Source organism: Lotus japonicus, chromosome 4, assembly GCF_012489685.1.
Source record: "Lotus japonicus ecotype B-129 chromosome 4, LjGifu_v1.2".
In the NCBI taxonomy this organism is placed as follows: Eukaryota; Viridiplantae; Streptophyta; class Magnoliopsida; order Fabales; family Fabaceae; genus Lotus; species Lotus japonicus.
Genome location: NC_080044.1, coordinates 81004707 through 81020969, shown reverse-complemented (window position 1 = coordinate 81020969; position 16263 = coordinate 81004707). Strand labels below are relative to the sequence as shown.

Below are 16263 nucleotides of genomic sequence, written 5' to 3'. Positions count from 1 at the left end.
TTGGGCCAATATTATTCTAGTGGAAGTTCATGACCTTATTCCACCGTTTGAAAACACATGTATACCGGTGCCCTTATCATCATCAATTCATCATCATACATATCACGTATATAGTTATATATTTGCTTATTGCTACTGCTACACCTCCCACTTCATTTATGAATATAAATAAACAATGTTAAGATATTTTGATGCATATCTATCTGTCTTTCCCTTTTCGCCATTTTAACGAACATTTTTTTGGATATTTCTCTTCTTCCACCCGAACATAGAAAAAAACCAAACAAACACGATTATCTTAGAATAGAAACCCACCATCTCACCCGTATATCAATCATCGATCACAAGTAATGTTCGCTCAACTAAAGCTATATTGCTGGTCCTGGCTTAACATTTTCAACCCTCTGTCTCATCTCATTTAGCAAAAAAAAACTCTATTTTTTAGGCGATTTTATGATGGATCACGTTAAAAATTTATTAATTTATAAATCCTGTTTTTATTATTAATATTTAGCGCATTCTTTTTATAATATTTTTGTTATATACTAAAATTGATCTCCAGGAAAACTTTTTTAAGTTGTGAAACAACTTTTTTAACGTAGATGAAATCTTTAATAAGTTAGTAGATAATATATCATGCACTTATTCACAAATGAACTATATTTTTATTAGTTTTAAAAGGTACAATATGTTCTTTATGTAGAAAAATGATTTAGTAAAAGAAACAATTTTAATTCACGGGAATGATTTATAGACTTTAGAATATTGTCAACATACTCAAGACATACACTTTTACTTTTTTTTTAAATAACTTGGTGAGTTGTGATTGTTTGGATCACATATGTAGATGTTAATTGAATGTCGAATTTTGTGAGGGTCTACATATTAGAACTGTTTAATTTATGAACTATATAATAATTAATCAATAACTATTTTTCTATTGTATTGGTATATATGATAGTGGTAGGAGAGGTTTTTGTGAATGTTAGAGAGAACTAACTCATCAAGGTGGTGATGGGTGTTCCTCAAACTCCAAACCCTTCTCCTCCACATAAGTATCCACAAGAACTTCAGCTTAAACTTTATCAAGCCTTCATATTCTCAATTCCTATACTCTTTTCCATAATTCTCATACTCCTGTTTTACTTGTTCTACCTCAAGAGAAGGGCTTCCTCTCTCTCATACCCTCCTCCTCTTCACCTACTTCCCATAACTGCAAATCCTCATCAAACTTCATATCGCTATCGTTCCTCATCAGTAAGAACCACTTTCATCTTTTCATATGTCTGCTTCTTCTTCTTCCTCTCTTTTCTGTAATACTAGATGATTGAATAAAATAGCTAATATTAGTCTCTCTGTTTTTTATAATACAGCCTTGCCGTTTAAATTTGGCGGTGCAAATTCTGGACAAACTTCCAAGAGTTTTATTTGATGAGGATTTGAGAACAAGGGATTCAGTGTAAGTCTTTTATATTTTCTTTATGTATACACTCTTAGTCTTTTCATTTCTATATTATCTTGAATGAGTTAGACTTTAGTTCAAACTTCAAAATGGTGATATTAATGTTATATTAAAAAAATAGTTTTACTAAATAGAATTTTATTTTTCTGATATAAGTATTATTCATGGGAGAAAATCTTGTTAAAACAAAAAACATTTATATTTGGAGTTTTTCCCCATACATAAGACTTGAGGCAGAGACATTGTTTTGGAGAAATTAAACATGTTTTACTTAAACTAGCATTCGATGCTTAAATGGAAGGGTTTTTGTTTTCATTTGATTATAATTAGAAAAAACATTTTTATTTTAGAAGTTAGTCATATTTTTTTTATTTTTTATAAGTAGCTTCTCTAAATTATCGTTCTTGATTTTTTTCTTTCCTTTTTGGACTTGACTTAAGGTGCTTTAGTCTCTGTCTTTACACAAGGCTTATATTATAGTACGTGCTTTGGACCTATGATGTTGTTATATTGGAGTTTCATCCTTACCGTGCCTTTATGATCCTTGAGATTATTCTCAATGATTGTCGTCCTTCAAAAGTTGAATTTTTTTTAGCAGAATATTCGAATTCTAAAGTTTTCAGAACCTTTCATGGTGTCCATTATTTTCATAGAAAGTGATAGGGGAAAAGGAAGTAGAAGAAGATGTATGAACTATGAAGAATATATAAAAGGATGGCTTTTCAACAATACATAACTGACACGTTTGAAGGTGAATCACCAGGAATAAAGTCATTAAAAAAAGTATAACATGGACACGTGTCATCCTATTGGACTGTAATAACTAATAAGAAATCAAAATGTCAAGGATAGATACAAATAATATTGACCTAAAGCATCTCCAAGGCTAGTTCTTATTTCTTAGTTCTTAGCACTATTTATGTGAGCTCGTACTGCCACATGTGCTTAAGCAACTCTATGCAAAATTTTGCTCCAACTATGAATTCTTAGTTCTTAGTTCTTAGCACTATTCATTTGGTCCCACAATATCATTATAGTAGTAATTTTTTTACTTTCATATAACTTTGATTTAAATTTAATGTTAATTCAATACCTAAATTAAATCAATTGATGAATGAGAGAAAAAAAAATTAACTTTTCATGCTAAGAACTCAAAAAGTAAAACATCTTATATAAGAACCTAGATCTTATTTTTAAGAACTAAGAACTCCACGTCATCTCCTCCATGGTTAAGAACCAAGTTCTTAATTCTTAACTCAAAAATAAGAACTAAGAACCTTGCATTGGAGATGATTGAATTTCTATTGGGTAAGTGAGGATTGCACATTGAAAGCTCTTACTTGGATTTCAATATTTCAAAATTTTGATGATTGGGTTAGTAGGCTAGTACCTATTAATGCGGGACAATTTTATGGCGGACTATGTTAAACACATAAATTATATTTTTACTTGTTATAAAAGGTGGTAATATTGAATGTAAGTTATTTATAATATACTCTTAAAATTAATTGCAATAAATTTCTTTCAATCTGTAAACCAAAATTTTCTTATGCTTGAAATGAAGCTAAAAGGTTGCTTAAAATTTTGTTAAACAGATGTTGTGTTTGTCTTGGAGAATTTGAGCTGAAAGAAGAGCTGCTACAGATTCCTTATTGCAAGCACATGTTTCACATAGAGTGCATAGATAACTGGTTGCAATCAAACTCCACATGTCCACTTTGTAGATGTTCCATCATCCCCACATCAAAGTTCCTCAATCCACCACCACTTGTTGTGCAAGACCCACCTCATCAAGGTGCTATTTCAGGTTCTCCATCACACATCATATCATCACCAACACCCCAACTAGGAGGTGAAGCTGGTGCTTCCTCAATTACTAACAATTTTCAAGAGAATGATGTACCAACTAGATGATCATAGTGTGTAGTGTGTGTGTTTTGATACCAGTTGAGTGCATTGCAAACAAACTTCTGTCTCAATCCATAAGAAGTCTGCTCACTTTTTACCTCTGCTAACGTCAATTTGCACAGGTGACCGATGATTATCCAGATATACCTGTAGTTTTTTTACTTAAGGGAGGCGATTCAGCTGGCCTTCATGAGTCTGTAGTTCTGTAAATTCAGATGAATCAGAACCAATGATATATGAAATAAAATGTGTCCTTTTCCCCCCTATATTGTGAATATTTGGCATTTTTGTGGATGCAAAATACCATATCTGCAATCATGCATGTATTGAATTACCTGTAAACAGGAAATCTTGTCTTCCACCTTTGAAATTGGGATGGGGCTTGGATGATTGTATATTATTATTAGCTAATCATGGTCATCTGCACTACAGGGACAATAATATAAATGCTATAGTCTTCAATTCAAACTTATGTACCCAAAAGGAAATCAGACTTCAAAATGATTGACTGTGTGAAGCTTTTATGAACAGCCTAATAGGGTGCATAGATCATAAATTATTTTTAATGTGTAACCAAACACCAGTTCATATGATTATGTAGTATGACTAATGATACTTAAACCCTCAAACAGCACAGTTATCCTACAAACACCTCATTTTTCTCCCTTGTCACATCCATCATAAATCATATTCACTACTTCTCTCAACTCTCTACCTTTCTCACTCTTGGTATCTGCGCAATGCGAATGTTTATCAACCACTTTCCATATGACCATATATAATAGGCTTAAATATGTTGGAGGTCCCTCTAAAATAGGGGTCCTTTGGTTAAGGCCCCTACAAAATTTTTTGGGTGGAATAAGCCCCTAATGTGAAAATAATATATAGTAAAAAGCCCCTACCGTCAAGTTTCATTTAATTCTTGCTGATTGTGCAAACGGCGATGACGTAGATTTTCTTGCGTGTAAATAATTCAATTAAAGAGGGTACCACGTAAGTAAATGAGGGTTGAAAAAAAGGTAAAAAACCCAAAATTCCCAAATATACTGAACCCAAAAATCTCAATTCCAGTTTCACGACACGCAAACGAGCTAGAGGAAGAGCGCTTGCGACGGCGAGAGGGACAGCACAAGAAAATCCACGTCAGCGCCGTTTGCACACAAGAAAATCCACGTCAGTGTCGTTTGTACAATCAGCAAGAATTAAACGGAACCTGACGGTAGGGGCTTTTTACTATATATTATTTTCACATTAGGGGCTTATTCCACCCAAAAAATTTTGTAGGGGCCTTAACCAAAGGACCCCTATTTTAGAGGGACCTCCAACATAGTTAAGCCTATATAATACAAGATAAATAACGACCACTTTCCATATGACATTTGACATTCAAGATAAATTCATTCGAAATGCAACAAGCTAACCCAGGACAGTTTCTTAACCAAAGAGAGTGTCAGTTTGGACAATAATTATGATTCAACAACAAATGTACCATGGAAGATTTCTCTTTATTGAAGGTTGGAAGAGTTTGTTGAGGAAACTAAGCGACTTATAAGAAAAGGGAAAGAAAAAAAAACAGACTTCCCAATCCAAATTCCAAAAAAAACTTGTTTTCTTGTATTTTTCTCTTTCAACCTTTTCTATTTGCTGATTCTCTTCCACTGACAATCCAAAGTTCACTCTCTTGCTTTGAATCAACATCAAATCAGAGTGTCACAGACACATAAGTAAAGATAGATTAAATGGCAGGCATTGCAAGTACATGTCCTTTAGAAGCATTGCTCACAAACAAAGTCTCAAAAGGCAATGGGGTGTCTCTGGTTCAGTATGATGGTCTTAGATTGGCGCAAAGAATGCAATTATCTTCAGCTGCAAGCATCTCAAAAGGTTGAAATAGTCACATAGTGTATCTTGATCAGAATTGAAGTTATTATATGAGCATGTATATAAGGTTTACTATTACTTTTATACATTTTCTCTGTCTGTTCTGAAGTCACAAATCTCATCCTACTCATACTACAGATAGGATTTAAATCTGAAATTTCTTAAAAAGCATTAGGTAACAGTAAGCTATAGTGACATCCCAGGTTATGTTAGCTACTTTCCCATATTGTTAGTACATGTTCTGCCTCTTACAAAAACAAAACATGTTCTGGCTCTGTGTATACTTGGGAATGGTTGTTATTATATAAGTACTTGAAACATTTGGTATCTGATAATTTTTAGATACTTCAGAGATAATCTTAATTTTAGAGTTCATTCTTTTACTGATACAAATATCATAATTAGGTAAAACGACACTACTTTATAGGATAAGTCAAACCCTTAAAACTGTTTAAGTAGAGGTCCTCAATTCGAGTCTCTGAATGCAGCTACGTTAAATTCTTGATAGGGAGAGTTTTACCGCCTATAATGGTTAGTGGAGGACATATGTGGTTCAAAAAAAATACCTTAAAACTAATAAACTTATAATATATAAACGCCGTTAATATTTATTTCAATATCTTGTATTTTGAAGCTTCTGACTTGCATTGCAGCCTCCAAATGCAAAACAATTAAGGCCACAGCTTCTCCAACTGAAGCAGCTCCTAAAAGAGAACAAGATCCGAAAAAGCGAGTAGTAATAACAGGAATGGGGCTTGTTTCCATCTTTGGCAGTGACATTGATACATTTTACAACAAGCTTCTTGCGGGAGAAAGTGGGATAAGTGTAATAGATAGGTTTGACCCCTCAAAATTCCCTGTCCGTTTTGGTGGCCAGATACGTGATTTCTCTTCAGAAGGTTACATTGATGGCAAGAATGACCGGCGCCTCGATGATTGCTGGAGGTATTGCTTAGTTGCAGGCAAGAGGGCTCTTGAAGATGCCAACCTTGGACATGAAGTCCTTAAGAATGTAAGTTTCAGTGTTATTTTTGAAATTACATTGCAATGATTAGTTTCCTAACTTATGATTGATAACATACACAATAGATGTCATGATCATGAACCAACTATCCTGCAAGTTTAAGCTATTAGGTGAAAACACACGAGTGATTTTATACTATACTTCTAACATGCTCTCGCAAGTTCATTTAGCTTGAAGCATGAACAATACACAAGCTCACTACAACGTTCTTAAATTAAACTTTTTATTAGAATCATGGAGGGATCGAACTCTAGACCATTTACTCATAACTCTGATGCTTTGTCGTTAACCAATTATTCCAAAATCTTAAAAGTTAATGAGAGAAGATAGATGAATGATTTTATATTATAGTTTTGACAATAGATGCATTGTCTTTATAGCAGATGAACAAAACAAGAATAGGAGTTATAGTTGGATCAGGATTGGGAGGTGTAACAGCTTTCAACACTGGTGTGGAAGCTCTTCTAGAGAAGGGATATAAGAAAATTAGTCCATTTTTCATTCCCTACTTCATCACCAACATGGGTTCTGCTTTGTTGGCTATAGATACTGGCCTAACAGGTCCATATTATTCCATTTCTACTGCTTGTGCAACAGCAAATTACTGCTTTTATGCAGCTGCTAATCAAATCAGAAGAGGGGAAGCAGATGTTATGGTGGTTGGTGGGACTGAAGCTTCAATCGTTCCTTCCAGTGTTGGAGGCTTCATTGCTTGCAGGGCTTTGTCTCAGAGGAATGAAGACCCCAAGAAGGCTTCAAGACCATGGGACAAAGATCGCGATGGTTTTGTCTTGGGTGAAGGCTCTGGTGTGCTGGTAGAACCTAGAACCTAAAACCCAATTTTTTCTTTAGTAGTATATATATATATATCTTTGATTGACCTAATGAAATTCCAATGGTAACAACTGGATTCTCTATCACTGAGAAAAGGTAATGGAGAGCTTGGAGAGTGCAACAAAAAGAGGAGCCACAATAATAGCAGAATATCTGGGGGGTGCCATAACATGTGATGCTCATCACATGACAAACCCAGGGCCTGATGGACTAGGAGTTTCAATTTGCATATGGAAGAGTTTAGAAAATGCTGGGGTTTCCCCTGAAGAGGTAAGAAATAGAATTCTGTAGTTTTTCACGTCTCTTAGCATAGGTCACTTTAAAATATCTATGTAGCATTAATCACTTTTTTCTAAGTTTACCCTTAATATTTAACGCTCCATACTCAATAATCTAATGCTTATCACTAAATTCTTTTAGTTTTCTTATAGGAGAGAGTTAAAAAAAATATCATTTTCTTATTTAAGACTAACAAATGTGTACGAATTAGTTACATGTAACTTATAAATAAGAACAGAGGAAGTAATAACAAGCAACCAGGATCAAAATTGGCACATTCCTCTAAAGCGAGTTCAGATTCTCATGTTCATGTAAAGCTGATGAATCCTGCTTTGTACAGGTGACCTATATCAATGCTCATGCCACATCAACACTAGCAGGTGACCTGGCTGAGGTTAATGCAATCAAACAAGTTTTTAAGGACACATCAGAATTGAAAATGAATGCCACTAAGGTAAGAAATTTGTTTACTTTTTAAATATTTCAGAACCTCAACAGCATCCTCTTTTTTACCTTGAATCTTTTCATGACATTTTCTTCCTGTTTCAGTCAATGATTGGTCATGGTCTTGGGGCTTCTGGTGGCTTGGAAGCTATAGCAACTATCAAAGCAATAACAACTGGCTGGTTGCACCCAACCATTAACCAAGATGTACTTTCCTCAGCCAGAAACTCATCCTATTAATCAAATACTACGTTTTATTTATTGATTCCCTTTATCACTTGATTTACTCATTTTTCCTCAGAACTTGGAGGATTATGTTACAATTGACACCGTCCCTAACGTCAAGAAGCAGCATGAAGTTAATGTTGGTATGTACTATATCTCTGTGCAAATTCTGGTAACAATGTAAAAACCAATTAATGTTTCTGATCTTTGGTGCACTTTCTGCAGCTATCTCCAACTCATTTGGGTTCGGTGGACACAATTCAGTTGTTGTCTTTGCTCCATTCAGGCCCTAACTAGAATTCAAGCACAAGCTGCTTTATATGTGTTTGAAATGATAACCGAGGTTAATGATCAAGTACCCAGACTCGGTGCCCTGATGTAATGAACCCTGAAGTGAATAAAATTCACATGTTATCGATTTGTGTTTGGAATTGCCTTTGTCTAGTAGACAGCTAAGTATCAATGAAGTAAAGAACTTGTTACTTTCAGCAAATGGGTAGTAGTCACTTTCCTCTTATTAGCATGTTTGGATTGACTTTTCTTACTTAAAATTAATTCTGGCACGCGCGGAAGCTAGTGACATAAGTTTTTCCCTTAAAGCAAGATTTCGGGTTTGGTACTCTTTTTTTGAAAATTACTCATTCCTCATTAATAGCTTATAAAAAAAAAACTCATTCCTCATTAATAAGGAAAAATGTCATTTGTGGCCCACCATACAACAAGCTTCCAACCATGAGGGTTCAATCTGTACAAACATGAAGGCAGACCGGGTTTGAACCTTGTGTATGAAATAAAACACTTATAGGAGAGCTAGCCCTATCAGGGTGTGAATGTTTTCGGTTCGAACATGATTGTCTCTTGTGCATGATATTTGTCTTAGGAACAAAAAATTAATTACAGGCTGTTTATCCAAATATGTTTATAAACTCCCTCACTTGATAAATGATAATATTGGCTCACAGCAACAATGAGATAACTGAAGTAGGTTATAGACTTATAGTCTACCTGCATTTGTATGTAATTTATACTTTTATAGCCCTCAGAATTTCTTGTCTCCGTCAATAACTAGTAGTACTGTAGTAGTATTAGCTGCCTCCAATTGCAGAATTGAGGTTGGCCATTGTGCGATATTATCAGATATCAGACATCTGGGCTTCAGGATCGCTACACTTGCACATGGCCAATGGTACTAAGTGAGGGTGAGGCCATAAACTTTTTGGACAAAACTCAATTCATTTTAAGTCTTTAATTTGGTCCACTACTCATTCTTAACATAATTTTTTACATGTTTCAAAATCCATCTACAAGTGAATTTAAAGTTAAAATCAATTAAGGTGAAAAAGCATATGTGGGTAGCTAGCTTCTGCGTGACAAAATTGATTATGAGAAAAGAAGAATTGAAGAAAAGAAACTACTGCTCATATGCTGAAAGTAATGTGTTTTTTTACTTCATTGACACTAAGCTGCCTACTAGGCAAAGGCAATTCCAAACACAGAAGCAGATCAGATGTGTATTTTATTCACTTCAGAGTACATTACATTAGAGCACATGATAATTTACCTCTATTATCATTTCAAATACATGAGACAACTATTTTCAGCATATAATCCACATGAATTAATGTCCCGAAATCAATGAATGTGAAAATTGACAAAAAAGAAAAAGAAAAATGGCTTCAGCTTGAATTCTAGTTAGGGCCTGAATGGAGCAAAGACAACTACTGAATTGTGTCCACCGAACCCAAATGAGTTGGAGATAGCTGCAGAAAGGAAAGTGAAGATCAGAAACATGGGCTTTTACATTGTTCTCACAATTTGCACAAACTTCAAAGAGATAGTACATACCAACATTAACTTCATGCTGCTTCTTGACATTAGGGACAGTGTCAATTGTAACATCCTCCTCAATGTTCTGAGGAAAAAATGAGAAAATTAGAGTTACAATAGGAATCAATAAAATAAAACATAATTGATTAATACGATGAATGTATAGCTGAGGAAAGTACATCTTGGTTAATGGTTGGATGCAACCAGCCAGTTGTTATCGCTTTGATAGTTGCTATAGCTTCCAAACCACCAGAAGCCCCAAGACCATGACCAATCATTGACTGAAATCAGGACAAAAATGTAACAACAAGATTCAATTTTCAAGGTCAAGTTCTGAAATATTCAAAAGTAAATCAATTTCTTACCTTAGTGCCATTCATTTTCAATTCTGATGTGTCCTTAAAAACTTGTTTGATTGCATTAACCTCAGCCAAGTCACCTGCCAGTGTTGAAGTGGCATGAGCATTGATATAGTTCACCTGTACAAAATACAATTAAGAAATTAGCCAAAAACATGAGAATCTAAAGGATTTGGATTCCCTCTCACGGAAATCCCACATTCACGCAGTCAAATATCTGAAGTCATTTGATATTAATCAGCTTTTCACAGTTTTAATTATAATAAATAACGTGAAATAGTAACTCGGAATGTGAGCCTCCGATGACTCAAAATGTTTGACTGCGGGAATGCGGATTCCCCTGGCTGCATGGAATCTAAATCCGAATCTGAAGTGATTTTAGAGGACTGGAAATTTTGATACTGATACATGGTACTACTACTCTCTATTTCTTACCTCTTCAGGGGAAACCCCAGCATCTTGTAAACTCTTCCTTATGCAAGATGAAACTCCAAGTCCATCCGACCTTGGATCAGTCATGTGATGAGCATCACAAGTTATGGCACCCCCCAGATATTCTGCTATTATCGTGGCTCCCCTTTTTGTTGCACTCTCCAAGCTCTCCATTATCTTTACTCAGTGAAAGAAAATTAAGTTCTCAGCATTGGAAATTCATTAGGTAAATCAAAGATAAAGAAAATTTTCAGTTTCAGGTTCTACCAGCACGCCAGAGCCTTCACCCATGACAAAACCATCACGATCTTTGTCCCATGGTCTTGAAGCCTTCTTGGGGTCCTCATTCCTCTGAGACAAAGCCCTGCAAGCAATGAAGCCTCCAACACCAGTAGGCATTATTGCAGCTTCAGTCCCACCAACCACCATGATATCTGCTTCACCTCTTCTGATATGATTAGCAGCTGCATAAAAGCAGTAATTTGCTGTTGCACAAGCAGTGGAAATGGAATAATTGGGACCCATTAGGCCAGTGTCTATAGCCAACAAAGCAGAACCCATGTTGGTGATGGAGTAGGGAATGAAAAATGGAGACATTTTCTTATATCCCTTCTCTATAAGAGCTCCCACACCAGTGCTGAAAGCTGTTAAACCTCCCATTCCTGTTCCAACTAGAGATCCTATTCTTGTTTTGTCCAACTGTTAGAAAGACAATGCATCTATTGTTAGAACTATAATATAAAATCATTCATCTATCTTCTCCCAATAACTTAAGCTTTTAGGAAAATTGGTTAATGACATGATATCAAAGTTATGACTTATGACTGCATAGTCTATAGTTTGATACCCCTGTCATTCTCATAAAAAGTTAAATTTCAGCACATGGTAAGTGAGCTTATGCATTGGCAGTGTCTACGCTTCATGCTCAATGGGATCTTGCCCAAGTGGCTGTTAGAAGTATAATATAGAATCATTCATGTGCCTTCATCCAACAGTTTAAACTTTTGGGATAGTTGATTCATGAAATTTGTAGGGCTTGGTATCAATCATAACTCATAAGTTAGGCAACTAGTCATTGCAATGTAATTTCAAAAAAACACTGAAACTTACATTCTTAAGCGCTTCCTGTCCAAGGTTGGCATCATCAAGAGCCCTCTTGCCTGCAACTAAGCAATACCTCCAGCAATCATCGAGGCGCCGGTCATTCTTGCCATCAATGTAACCTTCTGAAGAGAAATCACGTATCTGGCCACCAAAACGGACAGAGAATTTTGAGGGGTCAAACCTATCTATTACACTTATCCCACTTTCTCCCGCAAGAAGCTTGTTGTAAAATGTATCAATGTCACTGCCAAAGACGGAAACAAGCCCCATTCCTGTTATTACTACTCGCTTTTTGGGATCTTGTTCTCTTTTAGGAGCTGCTGCTGCAGTTGGAGAAGCTGTGGCCTTAATAGTTCTGCATTTCGGGGCTGCAATGCAAGTCAGAAGATTCAAAATACAAGATACTGAAATAAAATCAATGGCATTAATAATATTATAAGTTAATTAGTTCTAAGAGTTACAAACTTACAATAGTATCATTTGACCTAATTATGCTACTTGTATCGGTACAAGAAAAATAAAAAACTTCAACATTAAAAGTATGTTTGAAGTATCCAAAAAAAATCAGATACCACATGTTTCAGGTACTGATATAACAACCATGACCAAGTATATACAGAGACAGAACATGTACTGACAACATGGAAGCTAACATAACCTGGGATGTCACTACAGCTTATTACCTAGTACTTTTCAAGAAATTTCAGATTTAAATCCTATTAGTAGCAGGATGAGATTTATGAGAGGATTTGACTATCTCAAATTCAAAACAGAATATCAGTATAAAAGTAATGGTAAACCACTAAACCTTATATACAAGCTTAGATGGTAGTATTAACCATGACCAAAGATCCACTATGTCAACATATCCAGCAACCAAAAAATGGGAAAACGGGTATATTTTGTTAAGAAACTGATTCGTGATCTAAGTTTGTAAATATAATTCATGCTCAAATACATCAGCAACTAATAATCATCAGGGTCTCGATTTCAGGGCTCTCTTTGTTACCTGAAGACAACAAGCACCCTTTTGGCATGCTTGCAGCTGAAGGCATTTGCATCCTCTGCGCCAATCTAAGCCCATCATACTGAACCAGGGACACCCCATTATTGCCTTCTGAGACTTTATGTGCGAGCAATGCTCCTAAAGAACATGAACCAGCAATGCTTGCCATTGTTCAATGTGTCTGTGGCACTCTGATTCGATGCTGATTTTAAAGCAGAGGAAGGAACTTTGGATTGTCAGTGGAAGAGAATGAGGAAATGGAAGAGAAAGAACAAAACAATGCAAGAGAACAAGGTTTGTTTAGATTGGAATGTCCGTCACTGTTTTTTTGGCGAAGAAAACACAGTTAGTTCTGGTTTTTTTTTTTTGGTCAAACTTTGCATTTGCATTTGGGTTTCTTCTCTTAATCGCTGAACTACCTAAACAACCCATGCCAACCTGCAATAAAGAAGAGTCGTGGTCGATGGCACATTTGTTGTTGGATCATGAATTGATTATTGTCCAAACTCCAAACTACTCATGCGGCTCCGGTTTGGTTCAACCCTAACATTATACTCCTTTTTTTTTTTTTTTTTTTTGATAAATCCAACATATCTCTGAACGGAACATGACAGAACAAAACGGAACGGGACAGAACAAGATGGAACAGGACAATAATGTTCTGTGTGTTGTGTTTGGTAACTTGAAGTCAATAGAACAGAACCATGATTTTAATTACATATATAACCCTGCATGTTTAATATTTGATTGATGAAAACAAATTGAACTTAATTGAACATTTTGCATAGAAACTGTTTGTTATTGCTTACTTCATGAAATAATCACTTATTTCTTTAAAATAATCACCTATATATTATTTAAGTTGTTTCAGTATGCTATTGAAAAAAGTAGAAACCTAATTATTTATTTAAGCTATTTTAAGTGTGTTTGTTTAGATTAAAAAATATTAATTTTTACTATAATTTTTTTTTAGAGATTTTGAGAAAAGCATAAGTTAATTCGTGTTTGATTTTTTATTTGATTTTTTCAAAATAAGTTGAATCAAACGCACTCTAATTGGCTCGTTTATAATTACTTACAAAAACTGATTTTGCTTTTGAAAAAATAATTGATTTTATTTTAATTAAGTTGCTTCGTGTTTGACTATTCTAATTAAAATCACTTTTTTTTATATCTCCTCTCATCTATCATCATAGATTTTCATGATGAGGTAAAGTAACTGTTTCAAATAATCTGTTTTCAACTTCAGCTAAAACAAACACAAAAAATGATATTTTGATTTAAAAAGTGATTTTTTAATTTTAAAAGTGCTTTTTGATTAAAAAGTGATTTTTTTTCAAAATTAGTTGAATCAAACGCACTCTAATTGGCTCGTTTATCATTGCTTACAAAAAGTGATTTCACTTTTGAAAAAATAATTGATTTTATTTTAAAGTGATTTTTTTTGAGAAAGTAGATTTTCATTTAACTTTGTCTACAAATATAATAAGTGTTTTCAATTTTAGAAGTGATTTTAAACTGTTTAGATACATAAAATTTCAAATATAAATTAGGGGTATTTTTGAACTTGCAAAAGTTTTAGGAGAGTGTTCTGTTGCGTTCCCTTCCGTTCCACCCTTTTCCAGGGAACCAAAGTGTCCCGTTCTTGGAGTCTTTTGTCCCGTTCCGTTCCATCTTAAAAACATGACAAACACAGAACGGAACTCATGTGTCCCGTTCAGTTCCCTTCTTACCTGTCTACCAAACGCTACCTTAGTTTCTTTGAATAAGACACTCTCTTGCAAGAAACACTTAATAGGTGTTTGATTTTTTTATGAAGAAAAAGTTGAGATGAATCCGACTTCGGTTACCACCATGAGTCAGATATGCGGGGCCGGTCCCGACATTTTGGAGGCCATGGGCAAATAATAAAAATGGACCCCTAATAATTTTTTCTTAAAGAACATTATCTATTTAAATTGTAATTAAAATTAAATGCTATATAAAGTTAACATATAATAATTAAAAAACGGTTCTAATAACCAAACCAACTGGTGGTTCAGTGGTAAAGCTTGTTGTCTGGTTCCATGAAGTTATGTGTTCAAGTCTCACCAGCAAAAAAAAACAGGCTCAATAAATGACCCATTGCAATGAAAAAAATATAAGTTATCAAATAACGAAAATTTTTTTTGGGTCCCTTCTTTTTGGAGGCCCTGGGTTGTGGGCCTGCCTGCACAGGCCCAAGACCGACACTGCAGATATGTATTTGAGGTCATAAGTCACTCGCCAACAGACTCTAACATCAGCAACGAATTCATACACAATTTTTTTAAGATGAAGTGATTCATTTTTAACAAATACCGAGTGAACAAATGTGTGTTGGTTAAGCTTAATAGGTGTTTATATAAAGGTTTTGATTATTGTATAATACACTTAGTTTGAAAATGTTTCCTTCCCCTAACAAAGTTTGAAGATAGTCTCTATTATTCCAGAAACTACTTGGTTTTTGTCACTATCAGGGTGGTGTCTGGTGACCTTGCCACATGTCTTCACCGGTATTTAATGAAGCTTAGTTGGAATTATTTTTTGATAAATCGGACAATAAACATAAAGAAAATCACACCACCCAACCCGGAAGGATCCCTCAACAAGAGGACCTCTAATTCCGGGAGAGAAACGTCCACAATCCTATGGCCAGGATCACTCAAAAGAAATGTGTTGCTACATTCCCTTCGTGACCCATTTGCTATATATAGTGAGTCAGAATTTCAATGGCAAGGCTTGGAGACATAGGAGTTGGGACCATATTCAAACTTTACTCCGAAAAGAAATATTTTCAAACTAAGCATGTTATATAAGCACCAAAACTTTATTTAACTCAATTATAAATTTTGTAATGTATTCTACCCTGATAAATTTCTCGAATTAACTTATATAAGACCCCATATTATATTTTAAAAATATTTATTCATCTATTCATATATACCTTACATTTATTAAACTTTTGTAATTTTAAAATTATGATTATCTCTTAAACACTATCTACACTAATTAAAAATAGATGTGGAATATTGCATATATTCTTTTTTAAAATCAATACATTAATTAATATAATTACATATTTTCTTAATAAATGTAATTATTTCAATAAGATTTTATAATTAAAAACACTAAAGTATCATTTTTCAAAGCTCGAACCGTGTACCAAAAAAAAAAGCTCGAACCACTTGTCCCAATTAGATCTTCATCTAAGCTAGGGATGACAATAGAACCCGAACCCGACTCAATTTGACAGGGGCGAAACGCGATATGATTGATTTAGGTTTGGTATTTGTGAAAGCCGCACCCGAACACAAACAATGTATAAACTACTCTTAAATATACCAAGTTAACAACTTCATCTATTAAAAATTTGGTCATATTTAAACAACAAGATACCATATTTTTTACAAAAATATATAAAATGTTCTTTTCACAACAAAATAATATAAATTGCGTT

The 16263-nt window shown here is 34.5% G+C and overlaps 3 protein-coding genes across 4 annotated transcripts; 2 read left to right on the top strand and 1 right to left on the bottom strand.

Moving 5' to 3' along the window:
- Positions 1-960: 960 nt before the first annotated feature.
- Positions 961-3636, top strand: LOC130710183 (probable E3 ubiquitin-protein ligase RHA4A). The gene is made up of 3 exons (XM_057559364.1): positions 961-1257; positions 1374-1459; positions 3058-3636. Exons 1-3 carry the CDS (start codon positions 1015-1017, stop codon positions 3374-3376), a joined length of 648 nt encoding a protein of 215 aa, XP_057415347.1. The 5' UTR covers positions 961-1014; the 3' UTR covers positions 3377-3636.
- A 1319-nt stretch (positions 3637-4955) lies between these two features.
- Positions 4956-8477, top strand: LOC130710182 (3-oxoacyl-[acyl-carrier-protein] synthase I, chloroplastic-like). 2 transcript variants are annotated; one of them, XM_057559363.1, is made up of 8 exons: positions 4956-5254; positions 5905-6263; positions 6659-7090; positions 7206-7379; positions 7729-7842; positions 7938-8039; positions 8134-8200; positions 8283-8477. In XM_057559363.1, exons 1-8 carry the CDS (start codon positions 5110-5112, stop codon positions 8348-8350), a joined length of 1461 nt encoding a protein of 486 aa, XP_057415346.1. In that variant the 5' UTR covers positions 4956-5109; the 3' UTR covers positions 8351-8477. The 2 variants fall into 2 exon arrangements, with proteins under 2 accessions (XP_057415346.1, XP_057415344.1); XM_057559361.1 differs by having other exon boundaries at positions 6656-7090.
- Positions 8478-9541: 1064 nt separating this feature from the next.
- On the bottom strand, positions 9542-13183 carry LOC130710181 (3-oxoacyl-[acyl-carrier-protein] synthase I, chloroplastic-like). Its single transcript, XM_057559360.1, has 8 exons — positions 12789-13183; positions 11786-12147; positions 10943-11374; positions 10679-10852; positions 10250-10363; positions 10064-10165; positions 9903-9969; positions 9542-9817 (listed from the first exon to the last, which is right to left on the bottom strand). Exons 1-8 carry the CDS (start codon positions 12952-12954, stop codon positions 9750-9752), a joined length of 1485 nt encoding a protein of 494 aa, XP_057415343.1. The 5' UTR covers positions 12955-13183; the 3' UTR covers positions 9542-9749.
- Between the last annotated feature and the right edge of the window lie 3080 nt (positions 13184-16263).

Bases quoted from the DNA above. Each gene is read 5' to 3' on its own strand.
- LOC130710183 (XM_057559364.1), top strand. From the start codon at position 1,015: ATGGGTGTTCCTCAAACTCCAAACCCTTCTCCTCCACATAAGTATCCA. The intron at 1,258-1,373 runs GTAAGAACCACT...TTTATAATACAG, and splicing joins ATCGCTATCGTTCCTCATCA to CCTTGCCGTTTAAATTTGGC. The intron at 1,460-3,057 runs GTAAGTCTTTTA...TTTGTTAAACAG, and splicing joins TTGAGAACAAGGGATTCAGT to ATGTTGTGTTTGTCTTGGAG.
- LOC130710182 (XM_057559361.1), top strand. From the start codon at position 5,110: ATGGCAGGCATTGCAAGTACATGTCCTTTAGAAGCATTGCTCACAAAC. The intron at 8,040-8,133 runs GTACTTTCCTCA...ATTTTTCCTCAG, and splicing joins ACCCAACCATTAACCAAGAT to AACTTGGAGGATTATGTTAC. The intron at 8,201-8,282 runs GTATGTACTATA...CACTTTCTGCAG, and splicing joins GCAGCATGAAGTTAATGTTG to CTATCTCCAACTCATTTGGG.
- LOC130710181 (XM_057559360.1), bottom strand. From the start codon at position 12,954: ATGGCAAGCATTGCTGGTTCATGTTCTTTAGGAGCATTGCTCGCACAT. The intron at 11,375-11,785 runs GTAAGTTTCAGT...TCTTTCTAACAG, and splicing joins GACAGGAAGCGCTTAAGAAT to TTGGACAAAACAAGAATAGG. The intron at 10,364-10,678 runs GTAAGAAATAGA...TATTTTGTACAG, and splicing joins CTGGGGTTTCCCCTGAAGAG to GTGAACTATATCAATGCTCA.